This window comes from Pristis pectinata, chromosome 7 (assembly GCF_009764475.1).
Source record: "Pristis pectinata isolate sPriPec2 chromosome 7, sPriPec2.1.pri, whole genome shotgun sequence".
Lineage (NCBI taxonomy): Eukaryota > Metazoa > Chordata > Chondrichthyes > Rhinopristiformes > Pristidae > Pristis > Pristis pectinata.
In genome coordinates, this window is record NC_067411.1 from 67,829,158 (window position 1) to 67,855,062 (window position 25,905).

Sequence of the window (25,905 nt, forward strand, 5' to 3'; positions counted from 1 at the left end):
TTCATAGTGTGATCATTGTGGGGGCTTTTGTTTCTGATCGCTCAACCATGGCTTGAATGTACGAAAGCCTTTGTGGACCAGATGTACAAACCCTGTGCCAAAATCAAATAGAGAAATATTATAACTTTAGATGTTTCCTCCCAAATCATTTTGAATTATATTTTTAGTTTGTTATTTTTCAGTGACAAACATTAAAATTTCTGACACATTGCCTCTATGACTTGAGCAGATTATGCAGGAGAAGCCTTATAAGAGGTCATGACAAGTCAAGGATCAAAGTCCTCGAGGTGGTCTATTGGCAGCAGGGTGTTTGTGAAGGAGGGGGTAAGGTTATAATGGGAGTTCCATGCAATGTGAGTTCTTGTGACTTTGCTGTTCCAAGGGAACAAGGAAAACATTGATGTACTCGGCCTGTCATACTGGTCTTTGTAATAACAATTCTGAGTCCTAGTTGAGTCTTAGACTTGAAGAGAATTCTTTTCTATTTTATTTCAATGTGTCACTCCAACTCACTGTGTGCAGCCACTTATACTACACAGTGTAGCCTTCTAACATTTTACCATGTTAAAAATGCAACACAACTGCTTGTCCTACACAAGACATCTGCTGCTTCTGTATCCTGAGTGGGGCACTAGTAGATGTAAATTGTATGGCATTCACCCAGTCCAGCAGGTCCAGCAACAGTGATAACCAGCAATCCCAAAAAAAAAATTGCTCTAGCAGTTTTCACAACCCCAGGATGTCATGAAGCTCACTACTGCAGTGCAGGAAGTACAACCAAATTTCAAACCTCATTGTTCTCGCATTTACGTGGTCCATCTCTGACAATTCCCTTCCCTTTCTGGATCTCTCTGTCTCTATCTCAAGAGATAGACTGGCCACTAACATCTTTTACCAGCCTACAGATTCCCACAATGACTTTGGCTGTACATCCTCTCACCCTGCCACCTGTAAGGATGCCATTTCTTTTTGCCAGTTTCTTTGCTTCCGCTGCGTTTGTTCCAATGATGAGGCCTTCTGCTCTGGTGCCTCTGATATGTCCTCCTTCTCCCTGAAGTGTAACGTCCCTCTACTATAGTTGATGGAGCTCTCAACTGCATTTCTTCTATTTCCCTCGCGTCTGCTCTCAACCCTCACCCCTCCGCCTGGACAGAACAGATAGATTTCCCCTGGAACCCAAACTAACCCTCCCCTCCCACCCCCCCACCTTCATATTCAACACGTTATCCTTCGCTATTTCCGCCAACTCCAACATGATTCCAGCACTGGTCACAGAGAGTAGTGGAGTTATACAGCACTTCATCCCAACCAAGGTGCCTACCTGAGCAAGTCCCATTTGCCGGCGTTTGGCCCATATCCCTCTGAACCTATACCTGTCCAAATGTCTTTTAAGTGTTGTAGTTACCCCTGCCTCTGCTACTTCCTCTGGCAGCTCGTTCCATATACCCACCACCCTCTTGTGTATAAAACTTGACCCTCAGGTCTCCTTTAAATCTTTCCCCTCTCACCTTAAACCTATACCCTCTACCCTGGGAAAAAGACAGTGACTACCTACTTTATCTGTAACACTCATGATTTTATAAACCTCTGTAAGGTTACCCTTCAGTCTCTTTCACTCCAGGGAAAACAGTTCCAGCCTATCCGGTCTCTCCTCATAACTGAAGCCCTCCAGCTCTGGCAACATCATTATGAATCTTTTCTACACCCTCTAGCTTAATCATATCCTTCCTATACTATGGTGACCAGAACTGCACTCAGTATTCCAGGTGTGGTCTCACCAACATCTTGTACAGCTGTATCGTGAGGTCCCAACTCTTGTACTCAATGCCCTGACCAAGGAAGGCAAGCTTGCCATATGCCTTCTTCACCATTCTGTCTACCTGTGTTGCCACTTTCAGGGAACTATGTAATTGTACCCCGAGGTCTTTGTACCTACTAGGAACCCCTAGATTTACCAGAATGCTGTCCTGATTGGAAAGCATGTCTTATGAGGAGGGATTGAGCGAGCTAGGGCTTTTCTCTTTGGAGAGAAGGAGGATGAGAGGTGACTTGATAGAGGTGTACAAGATGATAAGAGGCATAGATCGAGTAGATGATCAGAGACTTTTTCCCAGGGCGAAAATGGCTCACACGTGGGGGCATAATTTTAAGGTGATTGTAGGAAGGTATAAGGGGGATGTCAGAGGCAAGTTTTTTTACACAGAGTGTGGTGGGTGCCTGGAACGCACTGCCAGCAGAGGTTGTGGGGACAGATACATTAGGGACAGTTAAGAGACTCTTAGATAGACACATGAATGATAGAAAAATGGAGGGCTATGTAGGAGGGGAGGGTTAGATAGATCTTAGAGCAGGATAAAATGTCAGCACAACATTGTGGGCCGAAGGGCCTGTCTGGTGCTGTAATGTTCTACATCTCTCTGTTTTACAACACTCTCCAGGGCCCTGCCATTCACTGTGTATGTCCTGCCCTGGTTTAACGTCCCAAAATACATCACTTTACACTTGTCTGAGTTAAATTCCATATGCCGTTCCTTCGCCCACTTTCTCAGTAGACATAGATCCTGTTGTAAGCTTAGACACCTTCTTCCCTGTCCACCACACCACCAATATTGGTGTCATCCGCAAACCTACTAATCATGCCACCTATATTCTCATTGAAGTTGTTAATGACAAACAACAGGAGATCCAGCACCAATTCCTGCAGAACACCACTGGTCACAGGCCTCCAATCTGAAAAAACAACCCTCCACCACCACCCTCTGACTCTTTCCATCAAGCCAATTTTGCAGCCAATTAGCTAGCTCACCCTGTATCCCATGTGATCTCACCTTCTGGATCAGCCTAGCATGCAGGACCTTCCAAAGGCCTGGCTAAAGTTCATGTATACTACGTCTACTACCCTGATCTTGTCAATTGTCTTGGTCACCTCTTCAAAAAAACTCAATCATATCTGTGACTCGTGACTTGCCCATACACAAAGCCATGCTGACCATCTCTAATTAGTCCTTGCCTTTCCCGATGCAGATAGATCCTGTCTCTTGGAATCCCCTCCCATAACTCTCCCACCACTGATGTTAGGCTCAGCAGCCTATAGTTCCCTGGCTTGTCCTTGCAGTCCATTTTAAATAAAGACACAACATTAGCCACCCTCCAGTCTTCTGGTACCTCACCGTGGCTAACAAAGATACCAAAATCTCTGCCAAGGGCTTCCAACAATGTCCTGGAATACACCTGGTCAGGCCCTGGGGATGTATCCATCTTTATGCACCTCAAGAAACGCACACAGAATGCTGGAGCAACTCAGCAGATCGGGCAACATCTCTGGAGAGAAATGAAGAGTCGATGTTTTGGTCCGAGACCCTTCATCAGGTCTGGTGCCTTGGCCTGAAGTTTGGACTGTTCATTTCCCTCCATAGGTACTGCCTGACCTGCTGAGTTTCTCCAGCATTTTGTGTGTGTTGCTCCAGGTTTCCAGCATCTGCAGTTTCTCTTGTGTCTCCTTTATGCATCCTAAGACTGCCAACAGCTCGTCTTCTGTAATGTCAGTCTGTTTCAGGACATCATTGTTCTCTTCCCCGAACTCCCTAGCTTCCATGGCCTTTTCCATGGTAAATACAAATGAAAAGTATTCATTTAAGACCTCACCCATCTCCTCTGGCTCCACACATAGATTACCACACTGATCCTTAAGGGGACCTTTCCTTTTCTCTCCTTAGTTACCCTTTCTCTCTTAATATACTTCTGGAATCTTTTAGGATTCTCCTTTACCTTATCTGCCAAGGATACTTCGAGGCGGCACGGTAGTGTAGCGGTTAGCATGATGCTATTACAGCGCCAGCGATCAGGGTTCAATTCTTGCTGCTGTCTGTAAGGAGTTTGTACGTTCTCCCAGTGTCTGCGTGGGTTTCCTCCGGGTGCTCTGGTTTCCTCTCACATTCCAAAGACATACGGATTAGTAGGTTAACGTGGGTGTAATTGGGCGGCATGGGTTCATTGGGCCAGAAGGGCCTGTTACCGTGCTGTATAAATAAAAGTTTAAAAAAAAGTTTTACTATCTCATGTCCCCTCTTTGCCCTCCTGATTTCCTTACTAAGTGTCCTCCTACATCCCTCATATTCCTCAAGAGATTTGCTTAATTCCAGTTGTCTATACCTGACATATGCCTCAAAGAGAACCAGAATCTCAATATCCCTCATCAATCAGGGCTCTCTACTCCTGCCAGACTTGCCCTTAACTCTAACAGGAACATGCTGGTCCTGAACTCTCCCTATTTAAAAGCCTCCCATTTACCAGATGCCCCTTTACCTGTGAATAGCATCTCCCAATCAACCTTCGCAAGTTCCTCTGTAAAGCAATCAAAAATAGCCTTGCCCCAATTTAGGAGTTGTGGACCAGTTCTATCTTTTTCCATAACTATTTTAAAACTAATAGAATTATGGTCACTGGTCCCAAAGTGCTCTCCCACTGATACTTCAGCCACTTTCCCGCCCTCATTTCCCAAGCGGAGGTCAAGTGTTGCCCCCTTTCTAGTACGGCGATCTACGTTTTCCTTGAGAAAACTTTCCTGGATACACTTGACAAATTCTGCCTATCCTTGCACATCTTCCCTTCTCCCCTTTCTCCTTGTTCCACTATTCCATTCCCACCCATCACTCCCCCTGCCATGGCACCATCCCATGTAACCAGAGATGTAACTTCTGTCCATTCGCCTCCTCTCTTCCCACCATCCAGGGACTCAAACAATCACTCCAGGTGAAACAGCGATTTACTTGCACTTCTTCCAATCTCATGTATTACGTTCGGTGTTCATGATGTGACCTCCTTAACGTTGGAGAAACCAAACACAGATTATGTGATCGCTTTGCAGAGCATCTGCACTCAGTCCACAGGAGTGATCCTGAAGTGTATATGATAATCCAGCTGTACCTTCTATCCTACTCCCATTCCGATTGTCTGTTTGCGGCTTCCTCCACTGCCATAGTGAGGCCCAAAGTAAACTAGAAGAACAACATCTTATCTTTCTTCTGGGCATGTTGCAAACCTCTAGAATGAACAATGAATTTTCCAGCTTCAGGTAAACTACTCTCTCACCAATGTTTCCCATTATCATGCTTCTATCCCTTTCTCACCCTATTTCTTTAAAATGCTTCACTAGTGGTCAATGCTCACACCCCTTATCACCTAATCTATCTAAACTTATCTACATATGTGTTCTGTCTTGCACCTCACTCTTCCTTCCAGCTCTGCTTTGAAAACTATAAATTCTCCATTCTCCCCCCAGTTCTGAGGAATGGTCCCTTAACATGAAACATTGACTGGTTTTTCTTTCCACTGCTTGAATGGCTGATTTCTTACAGCATTTCTTCTTTTTTTCACTTGAATAGAACATAGAACAGTACAGTACAGGAACAGACCCTTCGGCCCACCACATCTGCTCTGATCCTGATGCCATTCTAACTGATCCCATCTCCCTGCACATGGTCTGTATCCCTCTATTCCTGGCCTGTTCATGTGTCTGTCTAAATGCCTCTTGAACTTTGCTGTTGTATCTGCTTCCACCACCTCCCCTGGCAGTGCGTTCTTTTTTTACCTCCAAAAAAGAACTTGCCTCGTACTTGTCCTTTAAACTTTCCTGCTCCCACCTTCAAACCTATGGCCTCAAGTATTTGATATTTCCACCCTAGGAAAAAGACACAAATAACATTGAGATAAAGATCAAATAATCTGTTCTTATGTTGATGTTGATTAAAAGATAAATTAGGACAAAAGCACCTGAGAAAATGTTTCATGTGGTGATTTATCATCCGAATTGCAAATCTCAGAGGTATAACATGTTTAAAGTAAGTGAGGAGAGGGAAACAAAACTAAAGGACATTTTGCGTAAGAAGGGAAGGAAGTAGAATATTAAATAATCCCAAGGATAAGGTGAGGATGTTTATGGGGCAAGTCAAGAAGCAAAAGATGAATCATGAGGAGCTACAGATGATAACTGTAAAATCATTACAACTTGCCCCTATGGGATTCACCAATCACTCCACAAAACTTGGAGATATGGGGAAAAAATAAACACAAAATGTGAAAGAAACAATAAATTTCATAAATTTTTGTCAAGGATTCATGTTACAGAAAATTATGATATGGACAGTTTTTGAGGAACGCAACCCTTCCTTATGTGGGGTTGTACTGTACCTGTGTTTTCAACAAAGACCTGTAGTTATTATCTGGAATTGTTAAGTCTGGAAGAATATAAAAAAAATCTAATCAAAGCATGAAGTGTCGGTGGTCCAAACAACCGTAGATGCTGGAAATCCAAAATAAAACCTGGAAAAGTGAGCAAACAAGCGTGTTTCAAGTTGCAGAGAGGGGAGGGCTGGAGAATATAAGAGCAGGGAGGTCATGGTACAACCTTATAAAAAATTATTTGGGCTACAGTTGGATTATTATGTACACTTCTGGTCGCTACACTGTAAGGGGAACATGATTGAACTGGAGCGGCTGCAGAGGAGATTCTCCAGGATGTTTCCTGGGATGGAAAATTTCAGTTATAAGAAGAGACTGGATAGGCTATGCTTGTTTTCCTTGGAGTGGAGGAGGATGAAGGGGGATCTTATGGATGTATACAAAATTATGCGCAGCATAGATAGGGTAGATATTGGGAAACTCTTCCCCACAGCAGAGGTAACTAAAACTAGAGGACATCGATATTTAGGATGAGGGGTTTAGAGGGAGTCTGAGAAAGAATTTTCTTTTCATGCAGAAGGGTAAAAATACTACAAACTGTGATATTGGAGCCAGAGATTGATTCAGCAGAGAAGGAGAAGGATCCAGAAGAGTATTTTTGAATGTTGAAATTGCAATCTTTGTTTGAAAGGAAGGAAAAAAAGTTTTTTGTTGAACTACTGAATGCGATGAAGGATCAAGTCGAACTGCAGGACAGAATAACTTTGAGATAGAATGAGTCAGTGCTGTTATGAAGAGAGGTCAAGAACAATATGTGTGTGTGTGTATGCATGACAATAAGCATGGCTCTTGGGATACACTGTGTAGTTTGAATGTGCCTGTGATTATGGGTAGTTCTGAATATGAAGGGTGACGTTTCAGTTGGAACTCATGTGGAAAACGTAGAGCTGGAGACATTTGTTAAGGAAAGAGATGTGGCTATGGAAACAATTTTTGATCAACATCTTATTAAAGACAAGATTAAATAGAAACCATTGAGGTTAGATGAGGTAAAAAAAAGACAGACAGAAATCCCATCTGAGGAAGAAGTAGAACTTCTCCAAGGTGGGCATTCCTGAAAGAGAAGTGGCAGGGAATTGAATTATAATTAGCACAAAACAAAAGAAGTGCTGTCCCTTGTATTTCCGTTAAGCTTCTCTACCAAAGTAGTTGCTTGTAATTCCCCAACTCTGGTCTTTTGATTATTAATGTCAGAAAGTATGAGGTAGTTTCTTATTGAGATTACAGATTACTTCCTGTTGTACTTAAGGCACTTTTAATGCAGTCTGAATAAGGTGAATCTTCTCTGGCACACAATGATCATGTAGATCAACAGATTTATAAAGGTAGACTAGAAATTATTCTTGCTGATATGGTAGATAATTTTACATTTTACGACATTACTTGTCTGCTATTTTAACAGAGATGTTAACCTCATGAAATCACCCACAGAGGCTTTTCATCCTTTGAGTCAATGCCAGTTCTTTGCAAGAATTAATATTGACATTCAAAATATAGATAGCGTAATGTCATGTAAAATTGTTGGCATGGTATTTTTAAGTCTAAAGTAAAACTATATTTTTACTGATAAAATGGTTTTCAGTATTCATTGGGTTACAAATATAGATATGAATAACTTGGCTGTCAATAGAACAACATGCCATCTTTTGGATATAGATCCAAAAAAGGGATAAGAACTCACTATGAGCTGGAATTCTGAAATTTAATGTTTAGTTCTGGAAATATTATAGACGTGAAGGGCGAGAATTCGAACCGTCAGCACTGGCGGTGATAGTGTGGAATCAATAGTGCAAGGCCAGGTGGAGAACCCGTCTCTGAGTGTGCACTCATTATTTGGCACATGCACGAATCCAGGGATGGATGTATTAAATCCCTGCTGAAAACATTACAGGACTAACATCGTCACAGTTTATGGCTAAGTTTGTGCACAATTTCCCATACCAATGCCTTGCTGCCTGGGCCATTCTGTGCTAGCAATAAGTCACATTTGAGGAGAGCACTGAGATTTCTGAATGCTGGAATTTGAAGTTAATCTGAAATATCAGCATTTTTCTCAGTGGACATATTGACCTGAAATATGGTGCAATTACTTTTAATTTGCCAATTCCATTTTGTGAGGTCATTTAGAAAGGCATTCTGAGAATAACAATCCTTATTGATACAGTGAGGAATTGCTTTGAGTTTGGCTCATTGACAGGTTAATAGAGGGGTAATTTTGCAATGTATACATTATCATGTACCATCTTCATTTGCTCAATTAATGCACAGCAGGATAGTATTTAAATTCTCCAGCAGCACCAGTCCAAAATGTAATAAATGCAGGGTACCCATAAATGAATCCAGCTTATCTTGGCTTCATCAAAAGGATGAGTCAAGGACTTTTCATGGCATGTGGTAATTGAGCTAAAAAACCCTCATTGCTCTTTTCTGAAGGATTGACATTGTAACAGTAATTGAACCCTGAGTGTACTTTTAGTTTGTTTTCAATTAATATTTCTCCAAACACTTTGAAAATAGTTTGAGTGAAATGAATAAAAGTAAATTGCAAAAATATCTCTCAACAGTGTTCTGACAGTTCACAGAATATTGCTCCTTTAGTCACGCATTGTGCTCAACCTACCCAACTTCAATTAACTGTGTAAACATGTCCTTTGAATCTTCTCTCCTTGCTTATCTAACCCCCTTAAGTGCATTCATGCTATTTTCCTTAATGAGTCCTTGTGACAGCAAGTTTCACATTCAAAATCATTCATAAAGTCCTTTCTCTGGCTTCCCCTCAATTCTAGAACAATATGGTCTTAAAAACTGGGAGGCCCAGAAGGTAAAGTGAAAATTTTAACTATATCCTTAGCCCTACCCCGGTGTCCATTCACTGAACAGTTGAACTGTGCCCCAACTCCTGCTATTCCAGCCCCTTCCTCCCTCCCCCATCCACTCCCTTTGCTGCTGCTGCTGCATCCCCCACCAATTTGTATTGTGGCGCTGCTCCCAACCCCCCCAGCAAAATATGCCACCCCGGCCTCCTGGCTAAGTCTTACTCCCCCACCACTTCTAAATGCCAGGCCAATTTCCCCTCTTTCCCAACACACAAGTGTTGGGCTGACTTCCATACCCTCTCCTGCCTGGGGCCAACACCTTCAATCCCCAGCACAAAAGGTTAGCTGATCCCATCCCTCCCCTGTCAACATAGAAAGATTGGTGATATATTGATGAGGGCAAACACAGACTAGAGGAACGGCACCTCATTATCTGCCTGGTTAATCTACAACCCAATATCATGACATTGAATTCTCCAATTTCATGTAACCTGCTACCTCCCCTTGTCCCTTTCTTTCCTCCTGGTCTACCCTTCCTTCAGCTAGCAATCACCCCCTCCCCTCCCCTGGATCCACCTATCATTTGCTAGCTCTTGCCTCACCTCTTCCCCTCACCCCCTTAAATTGACTATCTCCCCTCCACTCTTACAGTCCAGATGAAGGATCTCGATCTGAAACTTCGACTGTCCACTTCCCTCTACAGATGCTACCTGACCCACTGAGTTCCTCCAGCAGTTTGTTTTTGCTACAGGTTCTTGGGGACTAGCATTAGTTATATCCTGCTGGTCAAATTTTGAATTGAAACAAACCTAGAATGGCAAACTAAAGAAAAACTAAGTTATTCAACCTGTTTTTAAATCCAGATGCTATCCTTTGATTCAAGAACAAACACCCAGACGATTGTTAAGTAAATGATTGGTTCTTAAGTTGTGTGCTGGTCATTAATAAGACTGCAGAACATTTTTGCATTTGACTTAATAACCTCTCTCTATGACAACCACCTGATTGAGACTAAATCAGTAATTGTTGAGTGCAATTTAAAGGTGCATAATTTGTCACCATTCATCACATGTTATTGGTTTACTGAGGATTTTGCAAAGCTTTGGAGACTTTCTTGGACATTCAATCAAGGATTTGCCAACAGCCAACCACATCCAAGAATCTGTGCATTCTCACTCATTCACTGAATCATCCTTAAATCTGTCATCTTGTGCTACCCTGCATATTGTGTACTCTCAGGGGAAGTGACTACAAGGAACTCTTGTAGCAACTTCCAGATTCCATCTTCTTCGGCCCTATGTCACATCCACCTATCACCTCCCAGATTCTTACATCATTCCCACTCTTCCCCTCCCTCACCTGCCTATCACCCCTCACACCTGGATCCACCTATCACCCACCAGCTCATGCTCCAGTCCTTCCCCCCACCTTTTATCGACTGGCTGTCTGCCCTCTTTCTTTCCAGTCCTGATGAAGGGTCTCGACCTGAAACATCAATTGTCCATTTCCCTCCATAGATGCTGCCTGACCCGCTGAGTTCCTCCAGCATTTTGTGTGTTGCTAAGGAACTCTTGTAAACAGGTTCATGACAATTGCATCTGTACTTGAATGCTAAATCTGTGGGTACCTGGTTTAATACCACCAAGCTAGTCAAATTCTAGTAATCATCATTTAGAACTAAAATTATATTCTAACTCTGGACATTCAAATAAACAGGTCTTATTAGCATAAAAGCATATAGCTGTTTTCACCTTTTAACCAAAGTAAGACCTCCAGAGTTTAAAATTAAGAATATTTAAACCATAGAACCATAGAACAACACAGCACAATACAGGCCCTTTGGCCCACCATGTTGTGCCGACCTTCAAACCACTCCTAAGACTATCTAACCCCTTCCTCCCACATATCCCTCTATCTTAAATTCCTCCATATGCTTATCTAACAAACTCTTGAACTTGACCAACGTATCAACCTCCACCACCACCCCAGGCAGTGCATTCCATGCACCAACCACTCTCTGGGTGAAAAACCTCCCTCTGACATCTCCCTTGAACCTCCCACCCATTACCTTAAAGCCGTGCCCTCTTGTGTTGAGCATTGGTGCCTGGGAGAGAGGTGCTGGCTGTCCACTCTATCTATTCTTCTTAATATTTTGTATACCTCTATCATGTCTCCCCTCATCCTCCTCCTCTCCAACGAGTAAAGCCCTAGCTCCTTTAGTCTCTCTTCATAATCCATACTCTCTTATCCAGGCAGCATCCTGGTAAATCTCCCCTGCACCCTTTCCAATGCCTCCACATCCTTCCTATAATGAGGCGACCAGAAATGGACACAATACTCTAAATGTGGTCTAACCAGAGTTTTGTAAAGCTGCATCATTACTTCGCGGCTCTTAAACTCGATCCCACGACTTATGAAAGCTAACATCCCATAAGCTTTCTTAACTACCCTATCCACCTGTGTGGCAACTTTCAGTGATCTGTGGATATGAACCCCCAGATCCCTCTGCTCCTCTACACTGCCCAGAATCCTGCCATTTACCTTGTACTCCACCTTGGAGTTTGTCCTTCCAAAGTGTACCACCTCACACTTCTCCGGATTGAACTGCATCTGCCACTTGTCAGCCCAGCTCTGCATCCTATCAATATCCCTCTGTAAGCTTTGACAGCCCTCCACACTGTCCACAATACCACCGATCTTTGTGTTATCTGCAAACTTGCTAACCTACCCTTCTACCCCTTCATCTAAGTCATTAATTAATATCACAAACAGTGGAGGTCCCAGAATTGATCCCTGTGGGACACCACTAGTCACAGCCCTCCAATCCGAATGCACTCCCTCTACCACAACCCTCTGCTTTCTACAGGCAAGCCAATTCTGAATCCACACGGCCAAGCGTCCCTGGATCACTTGGCCTCTGACCTTCTGAAGAAGCCTACCATGCGGAACCTTGTCAAACGCCTTACTAAAATCCATGTAGACCACATCTACTGCACTACCCTCATCAATCTTCCTGGTCACCTCCTCAAAGAACCCTATCAGGCTTGTGGGGCAAGATCTTCCCTTCACAAATCCATGCCGGCTGTCCCTAATCAGTCCATGATTCTCTAAATGCTCATAGATCCTATCTCTTAGAATCCTTTCTAACAGCTTACCCACCACAGATGTAAGGCTCACTGGTCTGTAATTCCCTGGACTATCCTTACTACCTTTTTTGAATAAGGGGACAACATTTGCCACCCTCCAATCCTCCGGTGCTGTCCAAGGAGGACTCAAAGATCCTAACCAACGGTTCAGCAATCTCCTCCCTCACATCACGAAGCAGCCTGGGGAATATTCCATCAGGCCCCGGGGACTTATCTGTCCTAATATTTTCTAACAGCTCCAACACATCCTCTCTCTTGATATCTACATACTCTAGAACATTACCCTTACCAATGCTGTCCTCAGCGTCGTCAAGACCCCTCTCCTTGGTGAATACTGAAGAGAAGTATTCATTAAGAACCTCACCCACTTCCACCGCTTCCAGGCACATCTTCCCACCTTTGTCTTTAATCGGACCTACCTTTACTCTAGCCATCCTTCTGCTCTTCATGTACGAGAAAAAAGCCTTGGGATTCTCCTTAACCCTACTCGCCAAAGCCTTTTCATGTCCCCTTCTCGCTCTCTTCAGCCCTTTCTTAAGTTCCTTCCTTGCTATTCTATATTCCTCACGAGCCCTGTCTGATCCTTGTTGCTTACACCTTATGTATGCTGCCTTCTTCTTCCTAACTAGTTGTTCCACCTCTCTTGTCACCCATGGTTCCTTCACCCTGCCATTTCTTCTCTGCCTCACCGGGACAAATTTATCCCTAACATCCTGCAAGAGATCCCTGAACATCGACCACATCTCCATAGTACATTTCCCTTCAAAAATGTCATCCCAATTCACACTCCCAAGTTCTCACCTTATAGCCTCATAATTCGCCTTTCCCCAATTAAATATCTTCCCATCCTCTTTGCTCTTATCCCTGTCTATGACAATTCTAAAGGTTATGGAGCAGTGGTCGCTGTCCCCCAAATCCTCACCCACCGATAGATCTGTCACTTGACCCGGTTCATTACCTAAAACTAGATCTAATATGGCATTCCCTCTAGTCAGCCTGTCAACATACTGTGACAGAAATCCGTCCTGGACACACTTAACAAACTGCGCCCCATCTAACCCTTTGGCACTAAGCAGGTGCCAATCAATATTTGGGAAGTTGAAGTCTCCCTCTATAATAACCCTGTTATTTTCACATCTTTCCAAAATCTGCCTCCCAATCTGCTCCTCAGTATCCCTACTGCTACTGGGGGGCCTATAGAATACTCCCAGCAGAGTAACTGCTCCTTTCTTGTTCCTAACTTCCACCCATATTGACTCTAGAGAGGATCCTTCTACATTATCCACCCTTCCTGCAGCTGTAATAGTGTCCCTGACCAGTATCGCCACCCCTCCTCCTCTTCTCCTGCCCCTCTATCCCTTTTAAAACACTGAAAACCAGGAATATTCAGTATCCATTCCTGCCCTGATGTCAGCCATGTCTCTGTAATAGCCACAATATTGTAGTCCCATGTACTTATCCAAGCTCTCAGTTCATCTCCCTTATTCCTGATGCTTCTTGCATTTAAGTAAATGCACTTTAGCCCATCCACCCTACTACCTTTATAGCCTGTACTCTGCTTCTCCTTCTTCAAAGCCTCTCTTTCTGTTAGATCTGACTTTTCCCCATCCCCTTCTTCCTCTGACCTACCCCTCCGCTTCCCATCCCCCTCGCAAACTAGCTTAAACCCTCCCAAACCACCCTAGCAAACCTGGCTGCAAGGATATTGGCTCCCATCAGGTTCCGGTGTAACCCGTCCTCTCTGTACAGGTCCCACCTTCCCCAGAGGAGATCCCAATGATCCAAAAATCTAAAACCTTCCCTCCTGCACCAACTTCTCAGCCACGCGTTCATTTGCCATCTCCTCCTATTCCTACCTTCACTATCACGTTTAATTAAAAGTAAAATCATATACAATATTATTGAAGGAAAAATGTAATATTAAAAAGACAAATAAAAGAAAGAATGAAAATGTTCCAAAAAATTACTTTTTAAAATTCTAGCAGTTATGAAATTCTAAAGCAGAGGGATAAAATTAAACTTTCAGCATCAGAAAGGTTATTTGGAAGAAATTATCCCTCTGCTAATAATTCACTAAACACTTGTCACGTCCAGGTTAACTTTTACTGGTAAGTATTTAGTGAATTCAGCACTTCATGGCATTTCTGTATCTTACTGCTAAATCTCCAAGTAAGATACTAGCACAGCAAAGTTTATGGATGACCAGGGCAAGTCAGATGGCGACTTATGATTTCCACACTTAATTGAGCATGTGCTATGTTTGCTGTTATTTGCTGTGTGACTTACTCTTTTGTACTGCAAAATTGACATCCAAATTAATTATAAAAATAGAAAATGCTGGAAATACTTGGGAAGTCAGGCTGGATCTGTGGAAAGAGTAACGGTCAAATTTTCAATTGGAGACCCTTCATCAGAACTCTGATCTGAAATGTTCTGATGAAGGGTCTTCTACCCAGAACGTTAATTCCTTTTCTCCTCCCACTGATGTGGCCTGACCTGCTGAGTATTTCCGGCATTTTCTGTTTTTGTTTGGACAGCCAGCATCTGCGTTTTTTCTGATTTTTATCTATATTAATTACTTCTCTGAAAAAGGTAAATATTTAATGATTATCTCAGGGTATGTCATTGTATTCTCTTTTATCTATGTTGCAGCATGTTATATGTACCGGACTATGGTGTAAGTTAGAAGGCGAACAAGAGTGTAAAACCAAACTGGACCCACCACTAGATGGAACTGAGTGTGAACGAGAAAAGGTAAGAAATCCAAACTCAGTATTTAAAATATTTCTCAATTCTGTTTTTATATCTTTTACTTGAAAACTTTCTAAATGCAGATGGTTCAAGTTGTGTCCCAAGCTCCTTGTCTCTGAAGAATGATGCAGAACCTGTAAGCCACCAATGTATGTCAACCATAATTGGGAGGGGAAGTTGCAGAGCCACACAATTACAGATATAATACAAAAAAAATTGACTCACTTTGTCAACAAAATCCCAGGCATGAAATCAAAATAGAAAATGCTGGAAACTCTTGGCAGACTAGATAACATACATGGAAGGGAGAACAGAGTTAATGTATCAAATTGAACACTCTTCAGGTCTGTTTCTCTTTCGACAGATACTGCCTGATTAGCTGAGCATTTCCAGCATTTTTTATGTTTTTGTGTCAGATTTCCAGACATAAATATGGCACTATAAATTTTTAAATGTTATCCAATCTCCATGGTAGCCTTTAGATGTGTTTTGAGGTTTAGGGTGCAATTGATTGGTTATTTGTTAATGCAACTGACCCATTTAAAATTAATAAAATACATTATGTCAATGATGCGTTAATGGAGGAGGAGATGCGATAGACTTTGGTGCTTCAACCCTCATATTCACTGTAGACACTGAAATCTGTAGCTTTCTCAAATTCTTCCTCTGGTTCCCAAACTGATGTTGATTTTACCTTGAAATTCCACTTTGTGTGAACTTTATCAAATGTTATTGCAACGTCTAGTGAACTCCATGATCAGCTTTTCATTCAGAATGTCACTACTTCAACAAGTTCACAAGGATCAGTAGACACAATATTTCTTTTATAAAAATACATTTTGAGCTAATTATTGGATTTGTCCCAGTTAGGTACTCAAGTTTGCATATAAATATTTTCATTATTTTTTTAAGCCATGATGTTAGACTGTTAGGTCAAGTTGCCTAGCTTAGTTTTGCCTCATTCTTGTACCTGGTTGCAAACATCAATTTACTTGTAAGACCAATTTTCATCGATCCACGTGATGGTTATTAGCATTTTGCAATATCGATCTTATTCTTTCTGTAATAAATGCCATCTTCTCTAAGAATTCCTCCAACTTGAACTCTGTAAATCACATTGGACCCTGGTCAAGATCCACAGCCTTGATCTTATGCAAACAGGGAGAGATGAAACAGGAGTCAAGGAATGGGAAGCCTGGTAGCAGGCTTCCAATCAAATAAGATTAGGACCAAACCCTGTCCCACAAGGAATTCTAAAATGAAAATGGAAAACTAATTTTTAATGTGACTTGGTATATCACAGATATGCTACCATAGCATTTTGTCTCTTACTTCAAATGAGTAGGTAATCATGGAGTGTCAGACCACACTTCCTCTATATGTAGAAGGACAAAGCTCTCCTCCAAGAGCATGCCTTTCTGAAATTATCTCTGCAATACTTGGTGAAAGTAGAGTTACTTGCAGAGTACATGTCCCTGTATCCTGTTTCATTAGGATCCTTCAGGTCCAACCTTGGCTTACTGGGTTAGTGTGACATTCCCATTTTCTGTTGCCTTGTATTGTGAGACTGCCAATTCATGCTAAATTAGGAAAATGTTATCCTTTGTGTCCATGCCAAATGAAACTGTTTGAGACTGCTCAAAATCATTATGAGTTGGAATACTTCAGCCAAGACACAAAGAAACTTTCAACCATCTATCTGGATATGAACCCAAAGTAAAAGGTCACTTAGAAACCACTGAACCACCCAATCTCTTGTGGTTTGGAGCTTTCTTTTTCTATTAATTTATTGAGTGATTTTACTTGCTTTACTTGGATTTCAGACCAGCAAACATTTGGAATTTCAATTTATTTTACTCAGGGAAACCTTAAGTTCTGTATTTTAGTTAATTTATTCATGAGTATGATTTGATTGTGAAAACTCTTTGAGCAGAATTTTTAACTTCAGGGCAGAACTGAGAACTTGGGAGTCAGTTTTATTTGCCTGATCTCAATTCAAAAATGAAAGCCACCACAAAATTAAATTCTAAACCAAGGCAACTCTTCCCATTAAACCATGTCAAATACCACACAAACCTGAACTGGTTGTTATCGTGCATCCTTCAGAGCTTGCCTTAAATGTGCCTTTTAATGTACTGGTGCTCCCATGCAGTCATTACCACAGGCTGCAGCATATGGGCCAGGGGTTTCTAAGTTGAGACTTCAGATGTTGTTGGAGGGAAAGTTGCCCAGCTCCTTTTTGCATCATCTCACCTTGAGTGGCTGGAGTGTGGACTGACAGACAAACAGCAAGATTGCAGGAGGAATGTCACAGCTGAAGTCTCAAATCCTGCCATGCTGAGACAGAACAGGAGGTTTCTGCTCTAAGAGACACTACCGCATTCCCCAGGCAACAACTCAATCATGTTTAGTACCATGATTCTGGTTGTGCTGCCACCGTATCACTGCAAGGGGTTTGAACACTGGACTTCTTTGTCTTCACTATCTAACAAACATACTGTTTAGAATGACACCATTTGGCCCATTGTACCAAAAGAGCTAATTGAATGGCCCCACTCCGCTGTTCTTCCTTCATATCCTTGCAAATTTTGCCCCTTCTCCTGTTCCATTTTGACAGTTATTATTGCTCCTGTTTTTACAGAGACATGAGAACAGGAGAAGGCAATTTGGTTACTCAAGCCTGTTGCCCTATGTAAACAAGAACATGACCAATCCATAATCCATCTTCATCAAAATGATTTTGCCCCATATCACCACGTTGGATTTAAAATTAGAACTCTCCCATAACAATTACCATTTGCAGAAGAAAGAAAATCAAAAGTACAACATAGGACCTGAATGATGCTCTCTAAATGCAAGACTTCTCTTCATTTTGAAGACACAACATAGGTGGCTTCCAAAAGTGTATTCACATGGGATTTACCTGCAAATATCGATGCCCTGTTGATGATGCTAGCCCTTCCTTTTGAAAAATGACTAAACAAATGTTCTCATTACAGAAAACATTTTTTCTGTATTCAGTACTTACAATAACATCAGTCAATAAATATAGAATAATAAAGAAATTTGATGACTGTCGGTCAGAAACCTGACTTGGCCTTTACTCGGGATGTGCCAACGCTTGATGAAACAGCCACCATATAGAAAAGACTCAGAAAGGTTTTCTGTTTTGTCCTTCCACAGTTATGTGTGAGGACACAGTTCCCTTGAGGATTCCTTGAAGGAAAGGCAGCTTGGTCACCATGGATGTCAGCTGAATTTAGAACAAGAGAGGATGGTTAAGCCTCAGAGATTATACTGGGCCATGAGTCCTCTCAAAACGTGTAACTCAATCCAAAGTATATCTTTGGGTAAATAAGTTCTTTATTCTATATTTTTTATTCCATGTGGCAGAAAATATAGAGCTACCCTAGTTTTTCCAGTGTGGTCATGATATTATTTCCATAAATAAAACAAATTATAGAAGAAATTCATTTGCTCTATTACAATATCAGAAGGGTACTAGATTCATATAAAATATACAGGTGTGGCGACTCACCGTCTAGTCGGGCGAACCGGCTTGGCAGTCGGGTCGCGCGGCGTCGGAGCGACGAGGCCCAAGATGGCGGCGGGCCTCGTCTTTCCGAGCGACGGGGAGAACCCGCGCGCGGGAAAGTCCTGATGACGTAGGACTTACGTCATTGCCGGTTTTTTTGGGCGGGAGTTTTCTCCCTTAAAGGGCCCGCGCAAGGCGGGAAAATAAACCAGTTCTGTTTGGCAATCCTCCGAGTAGAGTCTTGTTTTATTCCGCGGTAGCAACCGCTACACAGGAAAGATTCACTAGATTCACCTATTGCAGGCGCAGACCCTCTGTAGCTCCTTGGTAGAAACACTGAGAACCTTAGGACTAAATAAAGGAGTAGAACATCTGGCACAATTTTATCCTGACCTCTTCACCACAGGCCCGAGGTCAAGAAAACCACCATTGTGAGCCAATATATTCAGGAAATTCTCCAAGAAAAGTGATGTTTAAAAAATTACAATGAACAGTATGGGAAAGTGGATCCATTAACAATAAATTTCAGCATGCATTCTGCCTTGTTATTGGTTGTAGATCCATCATGTGTAAAAGAACGACTCTGGGGTCTATAGTAACCCCAGAGTGTTGAGATTGAAGAAGGTAGAAATAAATCTTGTATCAGACAGAAGCCATGAACAGGACCTTCATTATCACCTGTTTACAGAAGTGTCACCTCCACATGCACCAATAGGCTGAGGTTGTGTGCATTCTACTAGGGGATGTAGTTAATGCATTTCTAAAGGCAGATAAATTCTGGACAGGTTATTGCTTTGTCAATAACCTGTATTTTCAAAACCAAAGTGAAGGAAACAAGTGAACAGCATTTGAAGTGAAAACCAGTCTCTTCTTTGATAATAGCCTGTTGTGAATATGAGCTGCTTCATTATGTTGCAGGTCCAAACTGACGGTAGTCATGCTAGGAGAAAAGTCTCACAGAATGATCCTTCATATCTCAAATCCCTTAACTTTTTACGGTGTAAATCACTATATACTTCCATCTTAAATTTGTTAGTTCTCATCAGGATTCTAATCTTCTATGTTATCTACGCTAAAATACTAAATGTTGCTATCAATACCAGGGGACCAACTGAGTGTAAAACATCTGTTTACTCTGGTGTGATATAAGGGATTGATTCAGGTAGAGCACAACTCTAAAATAAAGAACAATGAAGAATTTTAGATTCACACTGCAGGAAGCAGACCCTTCAACTCACCAAGTCTGCACCGACCAGCAAGCACTGATTTACTTTAATCCCATTTTATTCTCCCCTCATTCCCATCAACTTCCCCCAAGTTTGACCATTTACCTACACACTACAGACAAGTTACAGTGGCCAATTAACCTACCAACCTGCATGTCACTTGGATGTGGGTAGAAACTGGAGCACCTGGAGAAAACCCACACAGTCACAAGAAGAACATACAATCTTCACACAGACAGCACCAAAGGATAGGATTGATCTTGTGGCTGGAGCTGTGGGGCAATGACTCTACCAGTTGTACCATTGTGCACATTAGATGCAATTACAAAATTACATTAAAATTGTATTTTCCTGTGACATTTAATGGGGTTGAGAAATGGAACTTCATTCACATAGCCATGCCTGGTGCAAAATGATCATTTGCATTGTGGTATTGTGGTACTTTCAGTCTCGAAAGGGCAAGAGGGTACAGTGTAAAAATCCTGCAATGCTAAGTTACTTGGATAGTTTTGGGGTGGCTTTAAGATAAACATCATCAGCAGGTGCGAAGACTAGCCATGAGGCCTTCTACTTGTTGATGAAGCCATTATTACCCAGAATTTGGCAATGAAGAGGACTGTTGAATGGCACTGAGTGATCGGCTTGAGTTCAAATTAGTCCCCTTACTTTTGTCTGCATGCCAGCAATCAGTCAGTTATGTTATTAAAATGCTCAAGTCTTCTCAGGGGACTGTAAAGTTATAATGGAACTGCCTTTAAGCTGTGTAGCTATTTTCTGTGTTTCTGTTTTCTGAAAAAGACTGTTACAGCCTAGCAAGAGTTTTACATTCAGCAATAATAAATAACTTATTTTTCAAACTATGGCTGTAAGTGATGCATTTAGCATTGTTGCTATAAGCCTTTTGAACCAAATATTGAAATAAGAACAAAAAATGGAAGTAAATGCTCAGCACATTAAATAACATCCATGGAGAGAGAAACAGTTACTGTCTCAGTCTGATTACCTGAAGTATTAGTTTTCTCTCTCTCCAAAGATTATACTGACTTGTTGAGCATTTCCAGCATCTTCTACTTTTTATTCTATATCTACCACACCTATACTACTTTATTTGTGTAAGTGATACACTGCAACTATTCTCAGTGCCAAGCCACAAAATGTGCACCAAACAGAAAATGGTGGAGATACTCAGAAGGTCAAGTGGCATTTGTGGAGAGAGAAACAGAGTTAATGTTTTAAGTTGATGACCTTTCATCAGAACTAGTAGAAGTTAGAAATCAAGTGTGCTTTAAATTGCAGGGAAGAGGGAGGAATGAACAAAGGTGACATGATGTCAGTGATATGGTCAGGGCCCAGAGAGACTGAATGATGCAAGTGATGATGATGTCAGCTGAGAGAAGACTTGCCTGAAGGAGATGTAAATAGGAGGTAAATGAAAACCGTGCAGGCAGGGGAAAAACATTGCTGGAATTGTGAGGTACAAAAAGCTGCAGATGCCCAAAATCTGAAATAAAACAGAATGTTGAAAATAGTCAGCATGTCTATAAAGGGAGAAAATAGAGGTAACATTATATGATGATGACCTTTTATCAGAAATGGCCACTTCTGATAGAAACTGAAAAGACTGGTTACCTGAAATTGTTGAGTTCCATGTTAAGTCCCAAGTGCTGTAGCATGCCTGGTTGGAAATTGAGATGTTGTTCCTCACACTTATATTGGGCTTTGTTGGAACAGTGTAAGAGGCCAAAGTCAGAGAGGTCAGAGTGAGAGTGGAATGGAGAGTTAAAGTGACGTGTAGCTGGAAGCCAAGGTTATCTATCTGGACTGAACAGGAGTTATCTCCAACGAGGTCACTCAGTCTGTGTTTCCTTTCCTTACTGTTGAGGAGACGACACTGTGAGCACCGACTGCAGTACACTAAATTGGTAGAAGTATAAGTGAATTACTGTTTCACATGGAAGGACTGTTTGGGTCCTTGGATGATGGAAAGGAAAGCAGTAAAAATGCAAGTGTTGGATCTCCTGCAGTCTCAAGGGAAGGTGCTGTGAGGACAGGAGCATGTGTTGGTGGAGGTAAAAGAGTGAACCAAAGAATCATAGCAAAAAACATCCCTGCAGATTGCTGATAGTGGAATGAAGGAGCTGATGTACTTGATGGTAGCATTACGGTGAGAACATAAGAACTAGAAGCAGGAGTAGGCCATTTGATCTCTCATGCCTGCTCCACCATTCAATAAGAACATGGCTGATCCTTCATCTCAGCACTACTTTCCAGCACTAACCCTAATATCTAAACATTTCCTGATTTCTATCTTGAATATACTCAATTACTGAGCCTCCTCCACTCTCTTTGATCGAGAATTTCAAAGATTCACTACCCTCTATGTGAAGAAATTTCTTCTCATCACTGCCCTGAATTGCCAACCCCTTATTTTGAGACTGTGATGGCTCAGAGGAACCATCAATTGCACATCTATCCTTTCAAGCCCCTTGAGAATTTCAGACATTTCAACGATATCACCCCATTCTTCTAAATTCCAGAGAGTGTAAGTTCAATTTGCTTAACTTGCCTTCATATGACAAACCACCAGCCTATCAATCAATCTGGCGAACCATTTCTGCACTCTCTCTATAGTAAGTTTACCCCTCCTTAGGTAGGGGGAATGACCAGTGCACATTATTCCACTTGCAGTTTCACCATGGCCCTATATAATAACAATAATCTTGTACTCAATTTCACTTTCAATAAAGGCCAAGGTACCATTTCCATTCCTGGTAGCTTGCTACCTACATGTTATTTTTAAGTTATTTGTGTAGAAAGTCATCCATGTCCCTCTGACCATCTGTACCATTTAATCTCACCATTTAACTAAAGCAGATTACCTCACATTTTCCACATTATATTTGCCCATTCACATAACCTGTCTGTATCCTTCTGAAGCCTCACTGCATCCTCCTCACAGTCTACCCTGACACCTGCTTTGTATCATCAGCAAACTTGGCAATATTACTCATGATTTCCTCATCCAAATCATTGGTGTAGACTTTGACCAGCTGCAGCTCCAGCCATGGTCCCTATGGCAACTCACCGGTTGAGGCCAGATGCAGGATGGAGGAGCAGCACCTCATATTCCGCCTTGGTAGTCTCCAACCTGACGGCATCAACATCGATTTCTCTAACATCCAGTAACCCATCCCCTCTGATTTTCCTCCCTTTCCCCCCTTCATTTTCCCTCATTCCTGTGCCCCCCTCACCCCTTCTCTTTCCCCCACCCTGCCCTCATGACCTTCCCACTACCTCCCTCCTATTCCCCACCTCCTTCCCTTTATTCCATTTGCCCTTTGCCTCTTCCACCTATCACCTCTCAGCTTCTCACATCATTCCCTTTCATCTCCCCTCCCCCACCCACCTACTTTCCCCCTCTCACCTGGACTCAACCTATCACCTGCCAGCTTGTGCTCCTCCCCCTCCCTCTACCTTTTTATTCTGGCCTATGCCCTCTTCCTTTCCAGTCCTGATGAATGTCTCAACCCGAAGCGTCAGCTGTTTATTTCCCTTCACAGATGCTGCCTGGCCTGCTGATTTCCTCCAGCATTTTGTGTGTGTTGCTCCAAATTCCAGCATCTGTAGAATCTCTTGTGTCACCATACCATTAACAACTCATTACACAGGCCTAGTAGCTGAATGTGCTGACAACTGTCCCCAATGAGCCATTTAAACTCATCTTATCACAGGCACTCCCTTTGTTCTACACATCTGTCCCCCACTTTCCCTCCTACTGTAAACCTATTTGCATCTCTCTCTTTTCCACCTCTGACAAAGACTCGCCGACCCAAAACATTGACTGTTTTTCTTTCCACTGATGCTGTCTGGCTTGCTGAGTATTTCTGGCATTTTCTGGTTTTGTTTCAGATTTCCAACAGCTGCATATTTTTGGTTAACCTTTATCTATTCTGCTGGTTGCAACCTGAAAATATTCCAACCAATCTTTCAAACATGATTTCCCTTTCATAAACCTATATTGGCTTTGCCCTATGCTATCATTTTCTAAGTGCCCTGTTACCACTTCCTAGAATTAGCAAACATCAGTGATAGGGAAGTGCTGGATTCTCCTAGGTAACAGAATCCAGCGCTTCCCTATCACTGATGTTTGCTAATTTGTCTATAGTTCCTTGTTTTTTTCTCTCTTTCCTTCCCTTTTTCAATAGTAGGTTGCGTTTGCTATCTTCCAATCTGTGAGAACCATTCTCGGATCCGTGGAAATTCATATGACAGCCAGTACATCTGTTACCTCAGCAGCCACATCCTTTATTGATTTTCAGGGTCATTCATTTCCTTAATAATAGCTTTAATAATAGCTTCTTAATAATGCTAATTTCTTGAGCTTATCATTTACTCAAGACATGTGTTCTTCCACTATGTCTGGGAGGTGTTCTATGTCTTTTTCTGTGAAGACAAACACAAGATATTTGTCAAATTTCTCTTCCATTTCTGTATCCCCAGTGTAATTTCTCCTGCCTCAGTCTGCAAGGGATCTATGTTTACTTTAGCTATCTTTTTATTGTTGATATACCCATAGAAACTCTTACAATCATTTTTTATGTTTCTCACTTACCTACTCAAGTATTCTGCTACCCTTTCGTCAGGCACGGTAGTGTAGCGGTGAGCATAACGCTTTACAGCGCCAGTGACCCGGGTTCAATTCCTGCCGCTGTCTGTAAGGAGTTTGTACGTTCTCCCCGTGTCTGCGTGGGTTTCCTCCTGGTGCTCCGGTTTCCTCCCACATTCCAAAGACATACGGGTTAGGAAGTTGTGGGCATGCTATGTTGGCGCCGGAAGCGTGGCGACACTTGCAGGCTGCCTCCAGAACACTATGCAAAAAATGCATTTCAGTGTGTGTTTTGATGTACACATGACTAATAAAGATCTTATCATTCTTTTTTTACTGAATTTTGATTTTTTTCCAATCCTCAGGCTTACTGCTTTTTGGCAACAATATAAAATGTTTTTTTAATTAATACTATTTCCAACTTCTTTTGATAGGTATAGCTGGACTTCTTTTTCCTATTACTTTAAAGGGATATATATTACTTGTAAACCATGTATTATTTATTTATAAGTTTGCCATTTCTTATGTACTGCCATATCTTTTGTTGTGGATTTGGGTGTCAGATTGAACTGAAGCACTAATATGTCTTAAAATAAAAATAGAAAATATTGGAAATACCTAGCAGGCCTGGCAGCATTTGTGGAAAGAGAAACGTTTACATCTCAGGTCAAAGTCCTTTCAACAATGTTCTGCGGCTGTTGAATTTTAATATTACTTGGGAAACAACTGTTCCCTTTAGTTTTCAGATCCCTTTCAGAGAAATGTTTCCTTAAATGATTAATTGAGTGATATTTTCTATTACCTGCTAACAAACTCATGTTCATATTTACGATTAATTATGAAGTTTGAATTTATTGGTGAATTCTTCTGGTGAATTTTAATGTAATTTGATCGCTATGCTTGTTGGAAGTAAAGACAATTAAGGTAATCTTTTTCCTTTGCAGTGGTGTAAGGCTGGTGAATGTGTTAGTAAAACACCTCTTCCTGACTACATAGATGGAGAATGGAGCATCTGGAGCACATGGAGCACTTGCAGTCGAACATGTGATGTTGGAGTACATTTCCGGCAGCGTACATGTGATAACCCCAGGTACGTCAGCTCCGTCATCTTAATCATTTTATTTGTTCATATTTCTGAGCATATTCTTGTGTTTCACTTCAATTAGGAGAGCAGTTCTAAAATACACGGATTTACATATTCATTTTAACATGCTCTTTGAAGCAATCATCTCTCCCAAGACTAGCATCTGTTTATGTTCCCCTCTGGCTACCTTTCCATTTGTCTCCTGTTTGTTGCAGTCACATCTTCCCTATAGCCTTTGGAAATATAAAGCTTGAAGTATAAAATGAGACCACTTGACCCTTTGTGCCTCTGGCAACTCTACAATGACTGCTTTAAACTGGGCCAGGAAATAACCCTTCAGTTATTGGAGAATAGAAGCATTAATCAATGTATTAATTTTCCAACAGGATTTTAATTGTTGATTATCTGTAGCAAGATCTGTGGAAAGAGATAAATATAACCCATTCCACTTATATTAAATGTGGTTTGTCAAACTATTGTTTAAACCAAACTAACTGGACC

At 41.7% G+C, this 25,905-nt stretch overlaps 1 protein-coding gene across 1 annotated transcript in view; it reads left to right on the forward strand.

Annotated features, from left to right (window-relative positions):
- LOC127572671 (A disintegrin and metalloproteinase with thrombospondin motifs 19-like) overlaps positions 1-25,905 on the forward strand; it is a 282,491-nt gene that overhangs the window by 155,092 nt on the left and 101,494 nt on the right. Inside the window, exons 12-13 of the mRNA XM_052020173.1 lie at positions 14,855-14,956; positions 25,265-25,410. Coding sequence (XP_051876133.1) covers positions 14,855-14,956; positions 25,265-25,410 — 248 coding nt within the window. The remainder of the gene's footprint in view (positions 1-14,854; positions 14,957-25,264; positions 25,411-25,905) is intronic.